Source organism: Astyanax mexicanus, chromosome 21, assembly GCF_023375975.1.
Source record: "Astyanax mexicanus isolate ESR-SI-001 chromosome 21, AstMex3_surface, whole genome shotgun sequence".
Lineage (NCBI taxonomy): Eukaryota > Metazoa > Chordata > Actinopteri > Characiformes > Acestrorhamphidae > Astyanax > Astyanax mexicanus.
This window is the reverse complement of record NC_064428.1, coordinates 19,763,170-19,785,581: the sequence shown is the minus strand read 5'-3', so window position 1 is coordinate 19,785,581 and position 22,412 is coordinate 19,763,170. Positions and strand designations below refer to the sequence as shown.

Here is a 22,412-nt window from a genome sequence, read left to right as displayed (position 1 = left end):
AACCTGCTGTAAAGCAGTAGTTAAAGTTCTGGCTGATCTTTTTAGAGTGGAAGTTTAGCTGTGCTGGGCTCTTGAGTTGAATGGTGTGGCTCTCCTCCCCTTAGCAACCAACTGCTATTTACAGCTGGAGCTCCAGACCACAGCCTGCAGAGATTTATACACAGAAACCGAGCAGACTGGAGGAGGCTGGAGTGAATTAGCGTCATTAGCTCTGTTAAAACTTTAGATAGCTAAGCTAAGCTAACTAGTTAGTTTAGAAACTTTGTATAAAGCTGTAAATCTGGGCTCTTTCTCCTGATGACTGATATTCTTCAGGCCCTGGAGTTGGAGACCGAGCGGAGCGGCTTACCCACTCTCTCCCAGCTCAACAAACACGGTCAACTTATATCTGTTTATTTTCTTACACTTTTATTATCTCTCTTTTCCTTTTATTATACAACGCTGGGGAACAAAATAAGAGACCACTTCAGTTTCTGAATCAGTTTATCTGATTTTGCTATTTATAAGTATATGTTTGAGTAAAATTAACATACTTGTTTTATTCTGTAAACTACGGACAATGTTTCTCCCAAATTCCAAATAAAAATATTGTCATTTAGAGCATTCATTTGCAAAAAATGAGACCTCAAATGATGCAAAGAAAACAAGTTAAAATTCATAAGGTTTTAAGAGTTCAGAAATCAATATTCTGTGGAATAACCCTGGTTTTAAATCTCAGTTTTTATGCATCTTGGCATGTTTCCCTCCACCAGTCTTACACACTGCTTTTGGATAACTTAAAGCCACTCCTGGTGCAAAAAAGTCAAGCAGTTGGGATGGCTTGTGATTTTCATCTTCCTCATGATTATATTCCAGAGGGTTTCAATTGGTAAAATCAAAGAAACTCATATAATAATAACCGTAAAATGTTTTTTTACTTCATTTTTCTAATTTACAATCACAATCTAAATTTCAGGAAAAATAAAAATTAAATCTTTACTTGATTGATAAAGAAGGAAAAATGGTCATAGTGAAGTGTGTGCATTGTTCCTCCACAGATGTGGATCATATTTGGGCAAACGTGGCGTCTTTTATTGAGCGACAGATGGCCTTGCAAAAGGTGAGCTAACACTGTGGGCATTGCTGAGCAAAACATGAAACTTATAGACTTATACTGACATAGAAACTACAGGTTCCCTCATTTATACAAGCCCAGTTGTATAAAACAAATCTCTTTGGACCTTACATTAACTACTGTGTAGGATTGCGTTCTAGATTAATACTAAAGATGATAACCGTATGGAATTATTATTAAACCAAGACATGTTAAACAAACCAGAATGTGTTTTATATTTTAGATTCTTTAAAGTAGACACCTCTTGGCTTCACTGTAATCAGGCCTCATGTGATTTAGGCGGTGTGCATTTCTGGTCTGGGAACATTCACATTCTCTCAGCTGAAGCTGGATGTGGGCAGCAAGTATGTTCTCATTCAGCGGCCGATCTTCCAGCTGTCTGAGAGACTTTGCCAAACTCATGGCCTCAAACACACCAAAGCTCTTGCTGCAGGTGAGTTCACTTCTTGTGCCGAATCTTAAGTGTTAGTTCACCTTCTGTATGGTACCAATAAGGCCAGATTTAAAGTTTTTATACCAATTCTACTATAAGTATTTACATATTACTATATGTATATATATATATATATATATATATATATATATATATATATATATATATATATATATATATATATATTTTTTTTTTTTTTTTTCAAATTAAAAATGCACCAGATTTTTTTTTTTTTTTTTTTATTTTGCTAGTTTTTGCTACTAAAACGTCTATTTTCTGGTCTATTTTCATACATAAGGCGCACTGGATTATAAGGAGCATTTTAAGCAACACAATAAGGAAATTCTAATTCAGCAGGTCTCGCCACTGGGTGGTGGTGAGTTAAGTAAGGCGAATATAAATTAAGTAAACAAAAGTGTAATTCTTAAACACTTTCAAACAAGCATTGGATGTTAATTTACACAGATTTCTCTCCTGATAACTGTTTGGCTGGAGCATTAGCATTAGTAGCTAACCCCTAGCGTTTAGCAGCTAATGCCGCCCGACAGCGCTACACTGATAGACCCTGAGTGTTCTGTTAAACCAGGGAGATATTAGCTAGTGGTTCGTCTCACATAGATTGTTTTAACATGGTAAACACGCAGACTACAGGCCGAAACTCACTTCTGAACAGTGAAAGAGCTAGCGTGTTTAACGGCTAATGCTAATGCTATTTCAGTCCCGGTGCAGGAGAACTAAACTGAACCGCTGTTGTGTTTTTTCTGCTCCTTACAACCAGAATGGTAAAATTCATACATAAGGTGCACTGGATTAAAAGACACACTGACCATTTTTTCGGTGAAATTTAAAGGATTTTAAGTGCGCTTGATAGTGCGGAAAATACAGTAAGATGTTAGGAACACCAACCACAATGTTAAGAGCACCATGCTTTTTTATATAAACATATCAGTAAAGTTCAGACTGTTATCGGCTGATCCTCTAAATTATAATATAATATAGGGACATCCCTTCATAATCTATAAATGCAAGACAAGTGTCAAAACTTTGTTGTTTTTAGATTTAAATAGCTAAATACTTAATCAATTCTAACCTGATCATTGTCTGTCTATGTCCATTAAGCTATATGGGATTCAGACATTTAAAACCATATAGAGTTTAAATTGTTCAAAACAAGAAGAACCCGTCATTGTTTAAGTGCTGAGTAGGTTCTTTACATTTGTGTGTTAAACAATAGGGAACATGAAACCCTGTCATGTAAAGGGTTTAAGCCTGAGACTGATTGTGTGACTGCCAGTAGGTGTCTCTGTGAGCATTCTAACTGTGCAGCGTTTAATGGCCTTGCAGGGGACATTCCAGTGGTGCCACTCAACTTCACTGCTCTGTCTGTGGAGAGCCCATTTGACCGGGACGTGGTGGAGGGCTGCATCCATGACACACTTCTCCTGCTGTACCGTTCCATTTCCCCCCATCGCTCCTGCTTCTTCACCTTCAGAGGCATCGGCATCCTCTTCTTCCACCACGGCAACGTCAAGATGAAGTTCTACAAAGACTTCATCACCTCTATGGATGGCACTGGAAAACTCTTGTGGGCCATGACCAATGTAAGTTGCATACATGCGTCTGAGATATGATATAGTTTAGTTTGTGGTTGAGTAATGTCTTAGAGATTATTCAAATTTCATATGCATTTCACATGTCTATATATAATTTTGTGCAACAGCAAAAAGGTCACAAATCCCAATCCTCCATTTTTTGTAATTGGTCAACTGCATGTTTTTGATATACAGTGTTTGGAAGGATGCAACTGATGTATCCTTCAAGGCTTTCATTTGCCCACTATTTACTGTGCACATATAATGTGAATGCAAGAAAAGTGGACTAAAATGACAGAAAATAAAGTTTCCAGAGCAGAGTTCCTTTTAAAAGGTTTTGCACCTCAGAGTCATCATGCTGTGATGTTCATGACATCATCACAAAACCTCATTAGACCGTTCCATATGTGTGACTAGTCTTGCAAAGGACTTGTCATATCTTAAGTACAGCCTAGACTTTTTTAGACCTTTTTCTCATGGTCTAAAACTATAATTAACTTATTACGGTTATGGCTTGTTCAGATTTATCATTAGGAAAGGCTAGATGATGCCAATTTTATAAATACTTAACATCTCAAACTCAGGCATCTCAAATTTTGTACCAACCATAGACTGTGTATAGCTGGACAGAGCATTGTCTCTCAAAAATGAAGCCCCCACAGGTCGGGCGCCCCCTGCTGTTCGGTTGCAGAAAGCTGTGTAACCCCACCCATTCCCATAGGTTTCAATTGCAAAACAGACAACTTTCAATCACGTTTTTTCCAATATACTGTTATTCTACCTCCATTATTTAAATGCAACAGCTAGTGTAACCTCTGCTTATATTGTCAAATGTTTATATCCCTACAGAATTTGTTTTTTTAACGTTATTCAGCTCTATTCAAAAAAGGTGTGGTTATTGTAAAAGGGTTGGGTTACACCTACCTGGGGTGGGACCAATGACTGTATGGGCGGGACCACAGGCTGTGACTCTGCACAGTCTTTCTCCCTCCTCTGGTCTCTACTGCGCAGACTCGGGTTTCAGGATCACCAACATGACGGAAGATTTTGGCTTCATTTTCATTAAATGAATGGAAACGAGACACGGCAGCCATCTTTTTTACAGTCTCTGGTACCAACAATCAGCAGCCATGGGCTTCTCAAAGCAGCTGACTAGCACCCAAATGAACATAAATGATTCGCAGGAGTCATTTTCTTCAGATTCATTTTTTTTATAATTAAGGAATTATAGTTAACAGAAATGATGGTAATGAACAAAATGTTTTTTTTTTTTTTAATACACTATATGTCGTCTCTAAATTGGGAACATTTCAGTCATTCAGGTTTGCACACTACACAACTGATTAGAGAATCAAAAATTACAAATGATCTTTTACCAGGAGGAATACACAAAGAAAGTATGTCTCCTTTCCAAGAACACATGTTTTCAACTCCTATAATTTTAATCAGGTAATTTTTTCTAGCCTAGCTGTTTACAGTGTCAGAAACTTTGACCTGGTCAAAACTTAATAAAGTCCTAATACAGTTTCCTTTGTAATATCTTATTTGTTATAAAGCATACTCTGGATCTGAAGCTTAACACCTGGCAAATCAAAAGCTAAAAAAGAGAGCAGATTAAAATCTGACATCCTAATTTGTTCCTCAGTAAAAACATTGGGGTTGTTTTGCAGAGACCTGGAACGAGCAGCTCTGTAGTTTCTGGGAAACTCTCCCATCTCCAGCGACCCATGACCAGCAATGCCATCCTGCTTCCCAAAATCTCCCCAGGAGAGTCACCAAGAGATGCTAAGGAAGATGAGGGTTCGGACCCAGTTGCCAAACCTCATAATGGAGAAGGAAAAGGTGATTAATTACACACAGTATTTGTTCCATTAAAGGCTAGTCTCTGTGGCCCTAATTGATGTTTTTCCTGGACTGAAAAAGAACCTTCTATGCATGAGTCAACTTCAGCAGCTGTAAAGTACACAAATTGGCTGAATTTAAGTCTGAGATATTAGAGAAACTAACCTTTAGACTTTTTTGGCGTGTGTGTGTGTGTGTATGTTTTGGGTGCGTTTGTGTTTCAGAGGTCCAATTTGTAGCACAACCCAAGTCCAGGCTATTTGTAGCTAAAACAAATGCAGTCAGCTCAACAGATGATCCAGAGGCCAAGGCACAGCAAGACAGAGTGGAAAGGTACATTAAAGCCTATAGACGTGTTAATTGGATATAAAATACTTTTTTTTTATATACAAACAAAACCTGTTTTTTTCGCACCTGTTAAACATGGCAACGAGTGATTGAGGTGAGGGTGTATATATCATGGGTGGAACAGGTGAAATCAATATTCCGGTGATTGACTTCCTAGTGGTGAAGTGTGCAGTGTCATGTGATCCTGTGAAGAATGGATGTCAGTGTGAGGTGCATTCTGGGTATTGTAGTTAGTAGGCTGGAGGTCGCAGGTAGAGCTAAGTTTGAGTTGATACAGGAGCACATTTAACAGCTTTTAGCAACAAACAAAAAATTTTACAAGCAAAAGTTTTTTTTGGGAATAGTAACAAAAAAAATCTCTAAATGAATCAATATCAACTAAATTGATCCCTCATGTATCAAAAATTGAATCGATTTGGGAAATCAGTTGGGATATCTGTCCTTATACACTATTGGGAAGTTTCCCACACAGGGATTAAATCTAGTCTTGGACTACACAGCATTTTTGTTTGTGTAGTCATATGAGTCAAAAATCACCCACCACCATGTTTAACAGCTGCGAAAAAAAAACTTTTCCTAGAATAACCCCAACATTATATTTCTATGAAAGCTGCATACTACTAGGACATAGTACATGCATTGTCTTTGGCTCATGTATGACCTTTAGTACAAGAGGAACATATACACAATGTACAGGGTTAAGACTACACAAAGGGTTGATTAGCACCAGCCACTGTCATGGGTGAACCCTAAAGCAATAAGCTTGTATAATCTTCATAGAATAGCATTGTTAACAGAACGGGTTGCTCTGGAGGAGTCATGCAAGAGCCTAAGGCTACCAGGCCCAAAGTTCCAAATGTCAGCAATAGGAGTATGATTATAAGCCAGAGCATAGGTTCACTAGAGTTTATATTACAGCCCTTAGGCATCTACATCACTCATGCAAGCTTTGTGTGTGGGCTGGCATTCACCTGTCATCAAATCAACCTGGTGTGGGTAGACTAGACCCCCTGCTGAGTCAACCAAGGCCTGTGTAACCTAAGCTGTCTATAGAGATTGCCTTTAAACTGACCGAGAACCACTGTAATATGTGAGATTGTGCAAACTGCAAACATTAGCACACATATACAGTACTAACTCTGCTTCACAGGGTTGCACAGTGTGTTGTTTGCTCATCCTTATATACAGTATATGCCTAGTTTTTGTGTTTTATAAATATATTGCCAAGCACATTGCATGTTGCAGTATGTGACACTATGATCAGAATGCAAACATTTTACATTACAATATAATGCAGCCTTGCTCTGCCAGTGAAAGCCAAAACCCTGCAGAGGACTGCTGTCTGTCAGCACTCTTCTATATCAGAGTGGAAAGCAGACTGGGTTCCACTCTCGGCTGCATTATACATGCTGGGAATTAGAGGGCCATTCACCACTGTTCGCCCAGCTGAGCCTCTGAATGGATTTAGATTACCACTCAGTGGGAGATGTACTGTCTGACTGGCTTCTAAACTAGATCTAGTGGGCAGGCTTTAAACACAGCACTACACGAACCACTGTCTGATACCAGTCTCTACACGTAAACTTATTAAAATCAGTATTGTGTTACATAACATAATCAGTTACAAAACTTTACTTTACTATAGATAAAAGCTTTGTAAATTGCCATTTTTTTTAATCCATTCCCAAATTCCCAGTTTATTTCCTTTGCTTTTTACCAGCTGTAAACAGTTATCCAATGTATTGATCACCCCTCTTTTTTAAATAATATATTTGTATAAAAAACATTTGTCACAGTACTAAAATTACTCTTCAAGTTTTTAGATTTTTTCCCCCTTAAGGTAAAAAATAGTGTTTTTCTAAAACCTTTGGCCGGTAGTGTAGTTTTGATGTGTAGTGTTGTTCTACGCTGCGATGTTGCATACAGTCAGTCAACGACTTTTGTAATAGGAAGACATAGAGCATTTATTCTGTATATCTACAGATGCCTAATTCATATATCATATTAGGTAGCAAATACAAAAAATAAATTTACATATCCATGTGTTCAATAACCATGTCTATTGACCTAATTGATGTCCAAGTGGTGCATAGCCTAACAAAAAATCTCCCCCAAATGTAGGCATGCTGAATTCTCTCAGCCACCAGAGAGCGCTGTTAAACAAGTGGAAGTAAAGGTAGAGGATCCCTCTGCCACTCCAACCTGCCTAAACCACACTCGAGCTGGACAGGTAAGCCTTAGATTATTATTATTATTATTATATAAGCATATGTTCTAGCACACTCACTTCAGCTCAGGTAGGGCTATGGTATGGTTGGTGGACCTCTGGTTTGGGCATTATTTCATAAAACAGCCCATGCCTGCACTCCTATTCTATTGACTGTCATATTCTATAGGCAGTACTTCTTTACAGGTACAGAAAAATATTTGAACATCTGTGTCAGCAATGCATTCAACTTAAAATAGCTTTGTTAATTATATCTCCAAACCATCACTGATTGTGGAAACTTCACACTAGACCTCAAGCAGTTTGGACTGTGTGTCTCTCCACTCTTCCTCCAGACTCTGCTCCCTTGATTTCCAAATGAAATGTAAAATTTACTGATGATCAGTGATGGTTTGGAGAGACATGTCATCTGCTGGTGGTGATCCACTGTGTTTTATCAAGTCTAAAATAAGTGTTTTGCCCAGAAAATCTTACAGCACTACAGCTTCCCTCTGCTGACAACTTTTTATGAAGATGCGGATTTCATTTTCCAGCAGGATTTGGCACACTGCCCGCACTGCCAAAAGTACCAATTAGTCTTATAGAATATTTGAATTTCTGTGATACTGATTTTTTCATTGGCTGTAAGCCATAATCATCAACAATAAAATAAATAAAGACCTAAAATAGATCACTTTGTGTGTGATACATCTATATAATATGAGTTATACCTAAAGGAAATAAAGTAACTTTTCAATGGTATTCTATTTTTTTGCACCTGTAGGTCCACAAGCATATGGACATATTATATATGTTTTTGAGTCATGGAGCTTCATTCAGTACTTTTGGAATTAGTTATAAATATCATTTAACAGGATCATCATTAATGCTCTTGTGTCTGAAAGCAATCAAGTCCTCACAGAGATGTTCCAAGTTGTCCTGAAGAGACTTTTAGTGCCCTTTATTTTTAAGGAATAATTCGATGAGCATGTGTTCACAATCCTTTCTTATATTAGTTATATAGATTATTAATATATCATATCCATTGCATTATATTGTACTGATGGTAATTCCTTGCATGTGTGTAACTGTGCAGGAGCTGTGCTACCTGTGTATGCAGCGAACACAGCGTAATATACCCCTGTATCTGACGGAGGAGAAAATGAAAGCAGAAAAGGAGGAGGAAAAGGTCCTATTGCTCGCCGAACAACACAAGGACGAGCAGTTTCTGAAGATGGAGCAGGTCAGAGTTGTATTTACTACACTGTAACCTGGCAAGTTGTTTTTTATGAGGAAGAGTAAAATCAGATCGCTTTTGATCACACTGGAAATGTATTTTATTGACAAGTGTAAACCTGCGTTGTGGTAAAAAAACACTCTATTAAAAAATATGAATTTCATTGCAAATAAATATAAATTGAATACCTGATGAGAGGATTCAGTCTGTGCTTAACAGATCCAACAAGAGGAGGATCGAGAATACAACAAGAAGACTGCAGCATTTAATCTTGAGATTGCTGAAGCATTAAAAGCAAAGAAGTCAGCCAGGCCCTCCCAGTTTGACGTAAGTGTCACAGTGACACACACTTTTTTTTCTGGTGGCTATATTTCTGATCTGATTTATTAAATACTGTAGTTACACACTTCTATATTTTGGTTGGTAATATGGCAGTGTTTTATCAAATCATTGTATATTTTGTTTTTGTGGTGCACAATATGATTTTAATGAGTATACTGTGGATATCGATAATGTCAAATGTGTGGACCCTTGAAGCTTGCACTCAGCATATGTCTCGGCATGGAGTTGTAGAGGTTCCTAATGGTGTCCTGCTTTAATACATCACACGTAGCTTGAATATTCACTCAGTTCTTAGGGTAGGGGTGTGGTGCCGTTAGGATGTCCAATAGCATCCCACGCATTTTAAATCGGGGAGACATCTGGCAATGTGGCTGACCATGGCATATTATCTGTGTCTTTAAGGCAAGCTCTTAAGATGGCAGCAGTATGTGGACAAGCATTGTCGTTTTGGAATAATGCACTGGAGTGTGCGTTTAGAAAATGATTTATTGATACAGTATGTTATTGATGACAGGGTTGTGGGTTCTATAGCTGGGTTTGGCATGCTTCTCACAGGGCCCTATAATGATGGCTAGTTTTGTACTCTGTTTAATTCAAATGCCTCCACTGCATAAGCTGTTCTTCCTTTTTACTCAGTTGTCTTCCTTAAATAATAATGCAACACAATCATACTTTTTAGGGCTCATATATCTTCCATGGACGCCCAGTCACCCCTCCCATGCTCCTTAAGCAGAAGCGCTACATGCAGGAACTGTTGGAGCAGGCAGCCTACAGGAGGCAGCAGAACACACAGAGCAAACGAAACCACGAGCTCATTGACCGGCTGCACCAGATCCAGCTCGCAGACGAGTAAGTATGAACTCTGAACCCAGATGCAGGCATATGCATCACTAGGTGCAGCTCAAGTCCCCCTAAAATGAGTCCGAGCACCTCTAAAAGTGCAATCAGAAAGTTGTGTATTTTATTATCGCGTCTCTGATAAGTTTCGAATTCGAGAAACTATATTATTAAACAGAATTTCATTAAGTTTATTTTTATTTAAGCTAATCTTTAGGCTGCTGCCACTGCCACTGTTTAAACTGGAGTGAGAAAGAGGTGAGGTGCTAGACTACTACTGTCTGTATGTGTATCAGATAATAATGTTACCAAATAATAATAGAAGATACGATAAGACAAGTGATGTCCCACTCTTGATTTATCCTGAGCAGGTAAAAAATTAAATGAAGGAACCTGGTCATGGTCCAGAGTAGGGCGATCAGATGCCTCATATGATCAGATATTGAGTTTTGAGTAGCTTCCTGCTTGTGGTGAAGGAAGATAATTGAGAATGTAGGTGTGGGAGGAATGTTTGTTAAAAATATGTAAAAAAAAAAAAAAAAAAAAAAGTCTGCTGAAAAGATGTTTAAAATTAAAGTAACATACCCGTACCCTGTGCACTATAGTTTTTGTGTCTGATTTTAATCTAAATCATTTTATTTTTTCTGAAATGAGACACTCAACACTCCTGGGAAGCCTCTTTAATGTAATCTGTATCTGTTTAGACACTCATTAGAACCATATTTATTTAGCTAGCCATTTGTGATCTAATGTAGGCTGCTTTTGCAAAGATCTAACCAGTATCTGGTGCTCACCAGTTAGTATGTGGTGCTCACCACTTAGTATCTAGTGCCTACCATTTAGTATGTGGTCTTCATAGATAGATAGATAGATAGATAGATAGATAGATAGATAGATAGATAGATAGATAGATAGATAGATAGATAGATAGATAGATAGATAGATAGATAGATAGATAGATAGATAGAGTTACTATGTATTGACTGTGATTCTCCTTCACCCATGGCTACAGTTAAATAGTGCTTTTCTTCCACAGCTTTGGTTGGCTTACCACTCCACATAAGGGAGTAGCAACTGTATTTATATTATTAATTACAAAGACATAACTAATCGATTATTAATTTTTTTAATAATCGGTTTTAATTCATTTGTTGTTGCAGCCCTAATATTATCTAACTTGGCGATGACTCATGATCTAACAAATGCAGTAAATGTTTTCCTCAGGATTGCTAAACAGAGATCTCAGGAAATTCATCAGAAGAAGGAGAACATCAAGAGCTATCAGAAGGCCCTGAGCGCACAAGTAAGGAGATGAAAGTAATGATAAATATGTTTAATAGTTTGTGAAGTGTTACCAGAAATAATACTTCTTCATCATCACACAAAGAACGTTTTTGTAGCACATTTAAGAGAGCACTGTGTTATTGGATTTAACACTTAACAGTTGACACTGCGTGATATGGTAGAAAAATATATTAAATCATGATATTTATAGACATTTTCATAATGCACAGTACTTATCACAATATTTTAGTTTATTTCCTCCATTAAAATGTCTTCGCATTAAAGCTGCCCTAAGATATTATAATACAGTAAAAACTCCAGTCTGCCAGGCCTAAACCACACTACACTATTACTGTCTCCCTCCCAAACAATATATAAGCAATAAGCATTTTAAAAAATAATTTATTTATTATTTATTTAATTATAATTTATCACAGAATATTGTGGTGATTAATACAATACATTTTTAAGTGATTGACACCACAAATATAAATATAATGCCATTTTTACAGTCTAATTGTGACTCTTATATTGACATTTAAATTCCTATTTTTAAAAGCTTAAGACAATTAGGTAGGTCACAAATGTGTACTGTTTGATATTTACACTGGTGATTTTAATGTTTTTGCTTCTTTCAAGTACATTAAAAATGCTGTAAATATTTATAGATTAGATTTCATTAATATATTGAGTAACCAATTATTATCCTTTAAGAAATGCAGGCTAGTATAATATTAGACCTTTACAAACACATATTTTAAATTATTGCAAAATATCACATATTATTTTCACGTAGGGGTGTGTGATGTGCACTTTTTACTTTTTACTAATGAGCTTTTAACACATTATTTTTTTCTTGAAAGCTTTGGTGAAACCCTACAGCTTATCTTAGTGCAATTTGATGTAGTTTTTACTGGAGTTTATCTGCTTAAATCTCAGTAAAACTGTCATAATTTGGGGTATTCTAAAACTTTTGTAGTATATGTAATATATACGTAAATGTAAAGGTGTGCATGTATATATCTATACAAGTGTCTGTCTATCCACATGCACTCTTCAGCTGGAGCAGCGGGCCACAGGGATCCCCGCTCGGCAGCCTGACTCAGACGGCCCTGTGTTTGGGGTACGGGACAGAGCTCCATCAGCATTAGCAGAGCAGAAGCAGAGAGCCAGAAAACTGTACCAGGAGCAGCTGAGCACAGCTAACACCAAGAGGAAAGAGGCTCTTTTTAATCGGCTCGAGGTGCAGAGGAAGGAAAGGGACATGCTGCACTGCAGCCGCAAAGAGTGAGTAAATGCAGAGAAATGAAGAGACACAACTAGAACAATTCCTAGTGCCCTTCGTTTAGTCAGTCATCTAAGAAGTCTGCATTTTTCATTTTCATTTTTCACACAGAAAGCAATAAAACACATAGGTCCTGTTGTTTTTAGTGCTAAAAAGTATATAAACCAGTCCAATAACATGTCATCTTTGTTTACATTTATTATTCAGAACAAGAAAAGCATTGTAATGCCATATGCAGCTGCAAACACTGCACGTTCTCCGTGGAACGTGATCGGATCAGGCTGTTCTCCTGGCTCACGTTATATTGAGATATTGAGTTTTTTAAATTTCAGGATGTAGCCATGGTGAAAATAAATGTGTTCCAGGCTGTGTGCATTCAGAATTAACTTCTGGCAAGTCCGTCTAAAACATAAGCAGTCCCACCTTAAAATGCTCACTTCCTGGAAGCCGGCAGCGTTGATGTATTCTTGGAAGGTGTTCGTTTGCATTAACTAAGGGAAGCGAATTCTCCAGCCAATGAGAACACGGTGTAGAGCCAGGATCAATGCACATGCTACAATGTGCTTCTTGTTATCTGAACCTGATATCTGCATACAGCTCCAGGTGTGAAAGCAGTCTGGTTGAATATGTTTGGAGGGAGCTGTCATTACTGTTCATATCAGGATTCTGTGTTTTTAGGAAGTCAGACATGATGAATGAGCTAATAGCTGAATAGGAAATAGTTTTGTTCACTTCAGTCTGAGGTCGTAGCTGATTTTTTGGAAAAGCAAAGCATTTTTATGCAGATTTATTGAGATGAAAGGCCTAAAACCTTCGTGTATAATGTTTTAGCTTGTGCAATACAAAGGCCCTTATAAAAAAAAAAATATATATATATATAAAAAATATAGTGCTATTAGTTAGCTATTAGAAGTTTTTCTTCTCTCATTTAGGTTTTTGCATTACCTTTAAAAACAAAAGGTCTTAAAAAGAATAAAATTACTAATGTGGGCAAGATCCTGTAAGAGGCTAGAGGTTTTAAGTGTCAGTTTCAATTATTTGCAACAAATCATCCACCTTTAAAGTTTTACCTTTTTTAAACTGTCGCCCTGTTTTAGAGATTTATAGGCAAGCCATCAATCAATCGCACACTATGCAGCTTGGGTTAGAGAGGGTCGGTGTGTCTTTGCTATCGTAACAACAGGAAAAGTATGTGTTGAGCAGCTTGAAACACATAAAAGGCATAGACTAATTATTTTAATTAATCATTGGTGTGTTTTGGGCGCAACGTGAAATAAACCAATCAGTGTATCCCTTGCCTCACATTCCCTTTCTTTAAGAGCCAGGTGCACTCTGACTTTGACGGATTGGTATTTAAGTGGCGCAGAGGAAGCTGACCTGCGTGAACAGCGGAAACAGCAATATTATTTTATTCTGAGCATAAACAGAGCTACTGCATTGCTAAGACAGTAATAAACATCTGACTGTAGACGTCTGTTTAGGTTGTATTTCGTCAGTGGCACTCCTGTGTTTTCTGTTGCCAAGATAGCAAAAAGGCAGAACTTTACCTGGCACACACTTATTTACCTGGTTACACACTTAATGTTCAGACCACCACGCTCATTGGCATAGATATATTTGGAAGCTCCAGTGCTATTTTAACGACGCAAGGTGTGTAAATTGACTGTTTATGGGGTGTAAGATAGCAATAAGCATCGCAGTGCACCCTATTTTGCACAGGGTGTAAAATAGGGCCTTATATATAATGTTTAGCTACATTAAAAGTTTGGATAAACCAGAGGGAAAAAAAAAAGATTGATTGATTTATTGATTAATTGATTGATAAAGCACAGCTTAAAATGCCTTATAGAGTAAAACTAATTAGGAGTCAATAACAAAAAAAAAAGCAATAATAAAGTGAAACACAAATGTGAAATTCAGTAAATACATGCATTTTAAGTACAAATATAGTGGCAGAAAAACACTTTTTATGTTGGGGGAAATTCTGATGGTTTGGAGTACACACCAAAATGTATGAAAGCCTGTAATAGTCATATGAGCTCATCTTTATCCCATCTCCCATCTTCTTTACTGTTTTACAGACTGATAGCAGACAGGATCTCCAGGTACGAGAAGTTACGGAACGTGCGAGCCTCCCTGGAGGACACATGGACCCGCAGTGCTGATCTGAAACACCACCGAGACCAAGAGGAGAGAGATTTCATCAGGTAAGACAGACAGGCGGACAGACAGTAGAAAGATTTTAATGATGCTGAGAAAAGCAGTGATGCAGAAACAAAACCTCACGCTAGGTACAATCATTCAGTGTACTGTAATGTTATTATTAAAGGATAAAAGTAGTATGGCTGACCTAAATAGCTTTTAACAGGCTTCAAAAATCATCAATATACACAGTAACATTTACCATTCTTTATTTAATGAAGATGTTAAATATGTTTATCACTGCAATTTCAAATATATCCTGTAGATGGCAATATATTAGTAGTAGTGTGATGGGGTGAATGGACTGAAATGATCAATTAGGAAATTGAGATGTTCATAATATATTATGTAGACATTCCAAATGATTTATGGTTAACCTTACATATTTGTAATGATTAGTCTAAAACCAACATGTCTGCCTTTTTTCAAAATTTACTCCACAGTTAAGGGGAGTAAGGGCATAGAACCTCATCTAGTACTTTCAGATGAGTTGAGGATTTATGGATGCAGTAATGCTCTTGTCACTGAATGCAATCTAATTCCCACAGCAGTTATCCTGAAAAAAAAAACTAACAGAAAATATTCCCTAGACATTAGTCAGTTAGTATAGCAAACGCTGTTTTAAACAGGGCTAATAGTCTTCACAACTCATAACAACTCATTATTTTAAACTGTCTATAGGGAACATATACAGCTCTGAAAAAAATAAGAGAAATTTCTGAATCAATTTCTCTGATTTTGCTATTTATAGGTATATGTTTGAGTAAAATAACCATTGTTGTTTTATTGTATAAAGTACAGGCAACATTTCTCCCAAATTCCAAATAAAAATATTGTCATTTAGACCATTTATTTGTGGAACATGAGAAATGGCTGAAATAACAAAACTATGCAGAGCTTTCAGATCTCAATGCAAAGAAAACAAGTTAATATTCATTAAGTTAAGTTCGGAAATCAATATTTGGTGGAATAACCCTGGTTTTATTCACAGTTATTATGCCAGTTATGTTCTCCTCCACTAGTCTTACACACTGCTTTTGGATAACTTTATGCCACTCCTGGTGCAAAAATTCAAGCAGTTCAGTTTGGTTTGATGGCTTCTGATCATCCGTCTTCCACTTGATTATATTCCAGTGGTTTTCAATTTGGTAAAATTGAATAAACTTCATCATTTTTAAGTTTTCTTTTATTTTTTTCCAGAGCTGTACCTGCGTCTTACATAGAATAGAGATCCTGCATAAGTCTATGCAATGTTCTAGAGTAAAACTGAACATGCTTTTCTTTTAGTAGGGCGGCTGTCAGTTTATGCAGAATATATAAACACACCTGATTGCATTAGCTTGTGGAAGGTCAGGTTACATGCATAACCGGTTTAGAAACTTTAAATGAGATCAGAGTCGCTGATTCATTTCACTTAAGTGGTCTGAGTGGTATTTGAGAAACAGTTTTAAAACAAGAGGAGGTTTAAAACAGAGTTTTAATTCTAATGATAGGCAGAGGACCCTTTATTCCATACAGCCTCTTAAGGATGACATTTTCTTTGTCCCGCCTTCTAAAGTAGAATCAGCCAATTCATCCACTCTCTCCACATCATTCCAAAGGGTGATGTCGCTCAGCACAAGGCATCTGTGAACCGAGTCGCTGCGCTTTCCTCCGAGTGCGCTGTGATGCTACTCGGCAATGCTGCATCATCAGCAGCTCGAAAAGAGGTGGTTGCTGACTTTACATGTATCGGAGGAGGCATGTGCTAGTCTTCACCTTCCTGGTGTGTTGGGGCATCACTAGTGATGGGGGGGTCCTAATGAGTGGGTTGGGTAATTGGCCGTGTAAATTAGGGAGAAAATGGGAAAAATTAGACATAAAATTATAAAAAAGGCACTATACAAGAGTTGTTGTGCAATAAATGACATATGTAACATGTTTAATATCTGAGAGGATCACAGCCTTTTACCAAAAATCTAAGCAAATTTATAAGCAAATGGACACCTGTACATATCTGAAATTCTTCTGTGGTGAGTAATAGTGTAGTGCACTAATTCATTTATTGAGGTAATTAGTGCAGTGTGAGCTGCCAAGGCTTCCAATATAGTCCTTTGCCAGCCATTTCTTAACAAGCTGTAATGTGTCTCATGTTTCATGTACAGTTTGTTTACAGAAGCTGTCAAATATAAGTGAGATAAGTCATGAAAAACACCTGTCATAACTATTTTACTTTGACTTTGACCACACCATGTTCCTGATACTGTCAAGAAAGGATGGAATAGATAGGGACATTCATAGGACATTATAGGCAAGCTGTAACAATTATTACATAATCTATGCTAAAAAAATAAATACAGCTCAAACAGTGCTTTACTCTGCTGTATTAATTATTCATGAGGTTTCATTAAGATGTTCTTTTATCTCAGGTCGGGCAGCAGGCTGCTGATAGACCAGTGTCAGCAGTATCGCCGCTGCCATCAGTGCAAGAGGAAGACCAGTAACTGCGGAGAGAGTAACATCTGGAAGGAGTCCCGCTACATCCCCGGCTCCCGGCTAATGGTGTAGCCTTCTGACAGTGAAGGGATCCTTAGAAAATATCAACCAATCCATGACTGACAGCAACTGACAGAAAACAGCGAATCTAGAACAACAAGACTTTAATATTTGACACATTTAAACTTTGTGTTTGTTTATTGTTATTGTCTGATATCATGATTGTTATAAAACGTGTAGGTATATCACAGTCACGTTTAATAAAAAGCACACTGATGTCAAAAAATGTTAATAAAATGTGTGAAAGCAACTAAATGAACCTCTTTTAGTGTGAAAATATCTGACATCTTCTGTTTATATCTCAAGAAGGATCTTAGGCTCATTTTAAAGATGTGAAAGACTCATTGCCAGTTATTGCAAACACTTTGTAACAGTGTTTTTTCATGTATTGTACTACAGGGGTTGGACAATGAAACTGAAACACCTTTAATTTTAGTGTGGGAGGTTTCATGGCTAAATTGGAGCAGCCTGGTGGTGAATCTTCATTAATTGCACATTGAACCAGTAAGAGCAGAGTGTGAAGGTTCAGTTAGCAGGGTAAGAGCACAGTTCTGCTCAAAATATTGCAATGCACACAACATTATGGGTGACATACCAGAGTTCAAAAGAGGACAAATTGTTGGTGCACATCTTGCTGCCGCATCTGTGACCAAGACAGCAAGTCTTTGTGATGTATCAAGAGCCACGGTATCCAGGGTAATGTCAGCATACCACCAAGAAGGACCAACCACATCCAACAGGATTAACTGTGGACGCTGTAAGAGGAAGCTGTCTGAAAGGGATGTTCGGGTGCTAACCCGGATTGTATCCAAAAAACATAAAAACCTGATCAAATCACGACAGAATTTAATGTGCACCTCAACTCTATAATAATAAATTATTGTGGTCTAAAACCAGGTGTTTCAGTTTTGTTGTCCAATCCCTGTATGTTGTTGTAGTTGTAGAGCTCTGTGAGGGATGGTGAGCTAGCTATAGCATGGCCGCCGGTCTGATGTGCCTATCCTAGTTATCCGGACAGTAATGGTGAGATATGTGGGTGCTTTTGCCTCAACAAACATATCTTCTTCCCTGCACGGAGTGTGTCCTGTGTGTGTGTGCCTGCAGAGAAGCCAGGAACCTGTATTGTCACTGCTAGCTCCTCCACCACACGCTTTTCACCCATTAAAACTTGATTGCAGTTGTTGCTGCCAAAGGTAACCCAACTAAGTTATTAGGTTTCGGGGGTAAACACTTTTTCACACAGGGCCATGTTGGTTTGGATATATATTTTTTTCCTTAATAAATGAAATTATTATTATTATAATTTTACAATAGCTTTAATATTTTATTTGAAATTAGTACTACATTAATGACATATTAAGCATTTTGAGTGCATTTCTGGGCTACAAAATTTATCTTCTACATGTAAACAAGTGTGAACTGGCTGGTGTATATGTCACTCAGTGTTGTGTAAATAATTTGGGACATGTTTATGCCGGTTTTCAGCCGAAATCTGTTTTGCAGCTCATGTTTTGGTGTTGGGATGAGCTGTTTTGAAGGTATGAAGTGTGTTTTGGGGAATTTTGTTGAAGCAACCGAAAAGCAACTGTCTCAGCCATCTGGCAAAAGGTTGATCTGGTTTATTGCTGTGGAGTGAAGTCCCCGAAAGAAGCATTCCACTGGCTTGCACCCATTTACAGAGAGTGCATCATAAAATCCCCACATTGTTTTTATTTGGGAGTGACATCACATTAAGGGATTTAACTGCACTGCTGCAGCACCGCCCAAGAGCTCAAGCTAATCATGAGGATTGAATTTTATTTTAGTTTTTTTTTATTGGTCCACAAAGCTTAATTTACTAAATCTCACAAGTAATCCACTGAGTGCTGAGAATACTACAGTATTTGTTTACACAATCCAGTCAGAATATTATGTCTTGTACTGTATCTTTTGGGTGGTGGGTCATTCTCAGCTGCTGGAGTATTTAAACACTGTGTTCACTCACTCTCCACTCTATTACACACTTACGTAATGGAACATGAGAGATTGTGTGTTATACAACAGATTATCATTTTTTATCAAAATGAATAAAGAAAATAAAAATCGATAATGAATATGCTTTAAAACGGACTGTGCCTTCCACCAAAAAGTAGTTCCACAACAAGTGCTGGACTGTAACTGCAACGCGGCGCATGGTTTATACAGGTTAACACCACTAACGTTAGCTTGAAATTTGAAATTTGGAATAAGCGAAGATGGTAAACGTTAGTACCAATAAATAATGCTGAATCTCTCTTCTCCTGCTCTGCAGGGTGGTCTTTATGTAAAAGCAGTGTATTTGCAAGCATTTCTGCATGTTTGCTGGGTGGTGTTGGTTAGCTAGCTGTGCCTGCAGGACTGGGGTTAGATGAGATGAGATGAGATAAGACTTTATTGATCCCCCAAAGGGGAAATTGACTTGTTACAGCAGCAAGACAAAATCAATGTGCATAATCAGTAACTAAAAAAGTATACTTCTATTTAAATACAAAGTAAAAGGGCAAATTGTGCAACAAAGGGCAACATAACAATAACTAACATAATTTAAAACACAATCAGAATACTAATATACATAGGTTAGCGTAGCTTGCTTTAGCTTAGCATTACCTTAGCTTAGCCTAGTCTGGCTGGTTACCGTTCCGGCTATTAGACTGCGGCCGAGGTGACTGATGGATTTTCTTTCTTTTTTCCCAAAAGACGAGCCAGTGCCACGGGCGGGTTAGGGTGCCTTGGCTGGGTGCACTAGCCTGTGCTAAGCTAATGCTGCTGCTGCTGGTGGAGGCGTTGATTAAAAAATGTCTTGTGTTTATACGTCGTTACTCTGCAACGCATCCGCGGAGTGATACAGATTTAGTGTGAGAATGCCATGCTGTTATCACAAATATCATAACAGTTAGAACACTCTTTAAGCCAGGGGTGTCCAAACTTTTTTTGTTGGGGGCCAGAAGGACAAATATATTTAAAGTCACGGGCCAAAGACTCTGTAATAAAACAAATAATGAAATATACCACTTTAAATAATACATTTTTCCTGATTATTTCATTTACACACCGTTTTACTTGACTTACTGTCTTTATCTTTGACAGTGTTGTGTAAACTAAGATTTTGCAAATTGATGTTTAATTTCATGATGTTTCTTAATATTAAACTGTAGACAGCTTTTAGACTCTTTGGCTCGATTTTCTGCACTAGAAATGAGTACCCTCTCCGCTTTTAGACTCTTTTGCCCGTTTTTCTGCGCTAGAAATGCGCACTCAATCCGCTTTTAGACTCTTTGGCCCGTTTCTGACACCTAGCGTTCAAACTTTGAATCTCACATTATAAAAACCTGCTTAACAGCGGGCCAACTTTCATTATATTTCTAAAATACCTAGCGGGCCGCTCCAAAAAAGGAAACGGGCCGTAGTTTGGACACCCCTGGTTTAAGCAATCAGATTGTGAGGTTGGAACTAACTGTTGTATAATCCTACATGTCTGCTGAACCTTGTAGCTGTAAAATCAGATCCTGCCTGCTTCACCAGACATACACAGTGCAGTTAGCAAGGGTGTTACAGTTCAATACATGCAGATCTAGGAAGGTTTTGTGGGGTGTAAATTCATTCTGATCTGTCCATAGAACTGCCTGCTCTAGCTGTAAACAAGCAGCCATCTGCTTTCTCACACCGTCACAGAGATTGATAGTCCAAGCCTTAATCACAGACATGTCAACGTGCAAGTAAATGCTCCTCTCAGTGAATATGCAGTGTTATGAACCGCCCTTGTGTGCAAGAGACTTTTAATTTGGCTTTTCACCAGATTATGCAGCTGAGAACGAGATGTGTTCAGAGAAATAGAGAGAGAGACAAACATCAGGGATGGGTGGCAACCTGAAAACTACAGTGGTGCTTGAAAGTTTGTAAACCTTTCAGAATTGTCTATAAAACATCATCAGATTTTCACAAAAGTCCTATAAGAAAAAAGAGAACCCAGTTAAAGACAAAAAAAGTCTACTTGTGGTCTCTAGTATGAGTGAATGCCCTGTGAGCTGTTTTTTGTGGGGAAAAAAAGTGCCCTGGTGATCCGGTATATCGCTGCTTTAGTCCCGCGGAGGAGTGGGGGGAGAAGAACGATAGGAATTCGGCTCTTGCTCATGAATATTCATACATGCAAACAAATTACCTCTAATTGGCTAATAGCCCAGGGACACCTGGAGGCAACGAGACGGACAACAGTTGGAAACGTTTTTAAATAAAGACGTTTTTACAACGTCTTTGCAACGCCATATGTTACTTTACAACATGTCTAATCAAAACTATGAATTAACACATAAGGAGTTATGTACTCAAGGCAAGGCCACTGACAGCCACTGACCTTGCCTTAAGTACATAAAACTCCTCATGTGTTCATTCATAGTTTTGATGCCTTCAGTAAGAATCTACAATGTAAATAGTCATGAAAATAAAGAAAACGAGTTGAAAAAGAGGTGTTTCCAAACTTTTGGCCTGTACTGTATAATATGCTAATCACTTACATGTACATTCACACACAAAGTTTCATTCCATTGCAACTTCTTGTTGGTGCGTTATTTATTTGCTATTGATAATACCTCTATATGTAACTCTATGTGTCTCTACTGTAAATGCTCTACTACTCTATCACTACTGTCTCCCCCAAAAGGGTATTTTTTCTGAGTAAATGAGAGTGAAGGACAGCTGGGAAGGGAGTAACACTGAGCGTTGCGGGGAGAAAGAAAAAGAGAGAGAAAGAAAGTGAGAGAGAGAGAGCGAGAGCAGGGAGTGGGAGTGTATGTGGGGGTTAAGTATGGTGTTTACACACAGTGGTGGGATAAATTGTTCTGGAACATCAGTCAGCTCCCTCTCCAGAATGAATGTGTGTAAGTGTGTGTTTGTGTGTATGCTGGGAGACATACACACACACAACACCGTACAGTAAGTGTGTGCATCTCTGAAACCATAGAAAAACTGAGAAAATGAAGATATAAAATAAGGCATTTAAAATTGCAGTGTGTGTGTGTGTGAGTTTCTGCCTCATCATCCTTGGCTAGGGAACAGTATTGTTGGACAAATAGGGAGCAGATGGAGTTGAGCCCTGCAGTGGCCCCCCTCCAGCCTCGCTCTCCACATATCCCCCGGACCC

The 22,412-nt window shown here is 37.9% G+C and overlaps 1 protein-coding gene across 2 annotated transcripts; it reads left to right on the top strand.

Annotated features, from left to right (window-relative positions):
* Positions 1 to 124: 124 nt before the first annotated feature.
* On the top strand, positions 125 to 18,102 carry LOC103040579 (coiled-coil domain-containing protein 81). Of its 2 annotated transcripts, XM_007254831.4 has the most exons (14): positions 125 to 376; positions 1,038 to 1,099; positions 1,394 to 1,547; positions 2,892 to 3,148; positions 4,810 to 4,981; positions 5,206 to 5,314; positions 7,451 to 7,559; positions 8,632 to 8,778; positions 8,992 to 9,099; positions 9,794 to 9,963; positions 11,176 to 11,254; positions 12,296 to 12,522; positions 14,602 to 14,727; positions 17,131 to 18,102. In XM_007254831.4, the coding sequence occupies exons 1-14, from the start codon at positions 298 to 300 to the stop codon at positions 17,267 to 17,269; spliced, it is 1,938 nt and encodes a 645-aa protein (XP_007254893.3). In that variant the 5' UTR covers positions 125 to 297; the 3' UTR covers positions 17,270 to 18,102. The 2 variants fall into 2 exon arrangements, with proteins under 2 accessions (XP_007254893.3, XP_022530562.2); XM_022674841.2 differs by lacking the exons at positions 1,038 to 1,099; positions 1,394 to 1,547 and having other exon boundaries at positions 127 to 376.
* The last annotated feature ends 4,310 nt before the right edge of the window (positions 18,103 to 22,412 follow it).

Excerpts from the sequence above, each read along its gene's own strand:
- LOC103040579 (XM_007254831.4), top strand. The coding sequence starts at position 298 with ATGACTGATATTCTTCAGGCCCTGGAGTTGGAGACCGAGCGGAGCGGC. Across the intron at positions 377-1,037 it reads CTCCCAGCTCAACAAACACG|ATGTGGATCATATTTGGGCA; the intron begins GTCAACTTATAT and ends GTTCCTCCACAG. Across the intron at positions 5,315-7,450 it reads CAGCAAGACAGAGTGGAAAG|GCATGCTGAATTCTCTCAGC; the intron begins GTACATTAAAGC and ends CCCCAAATGTAG.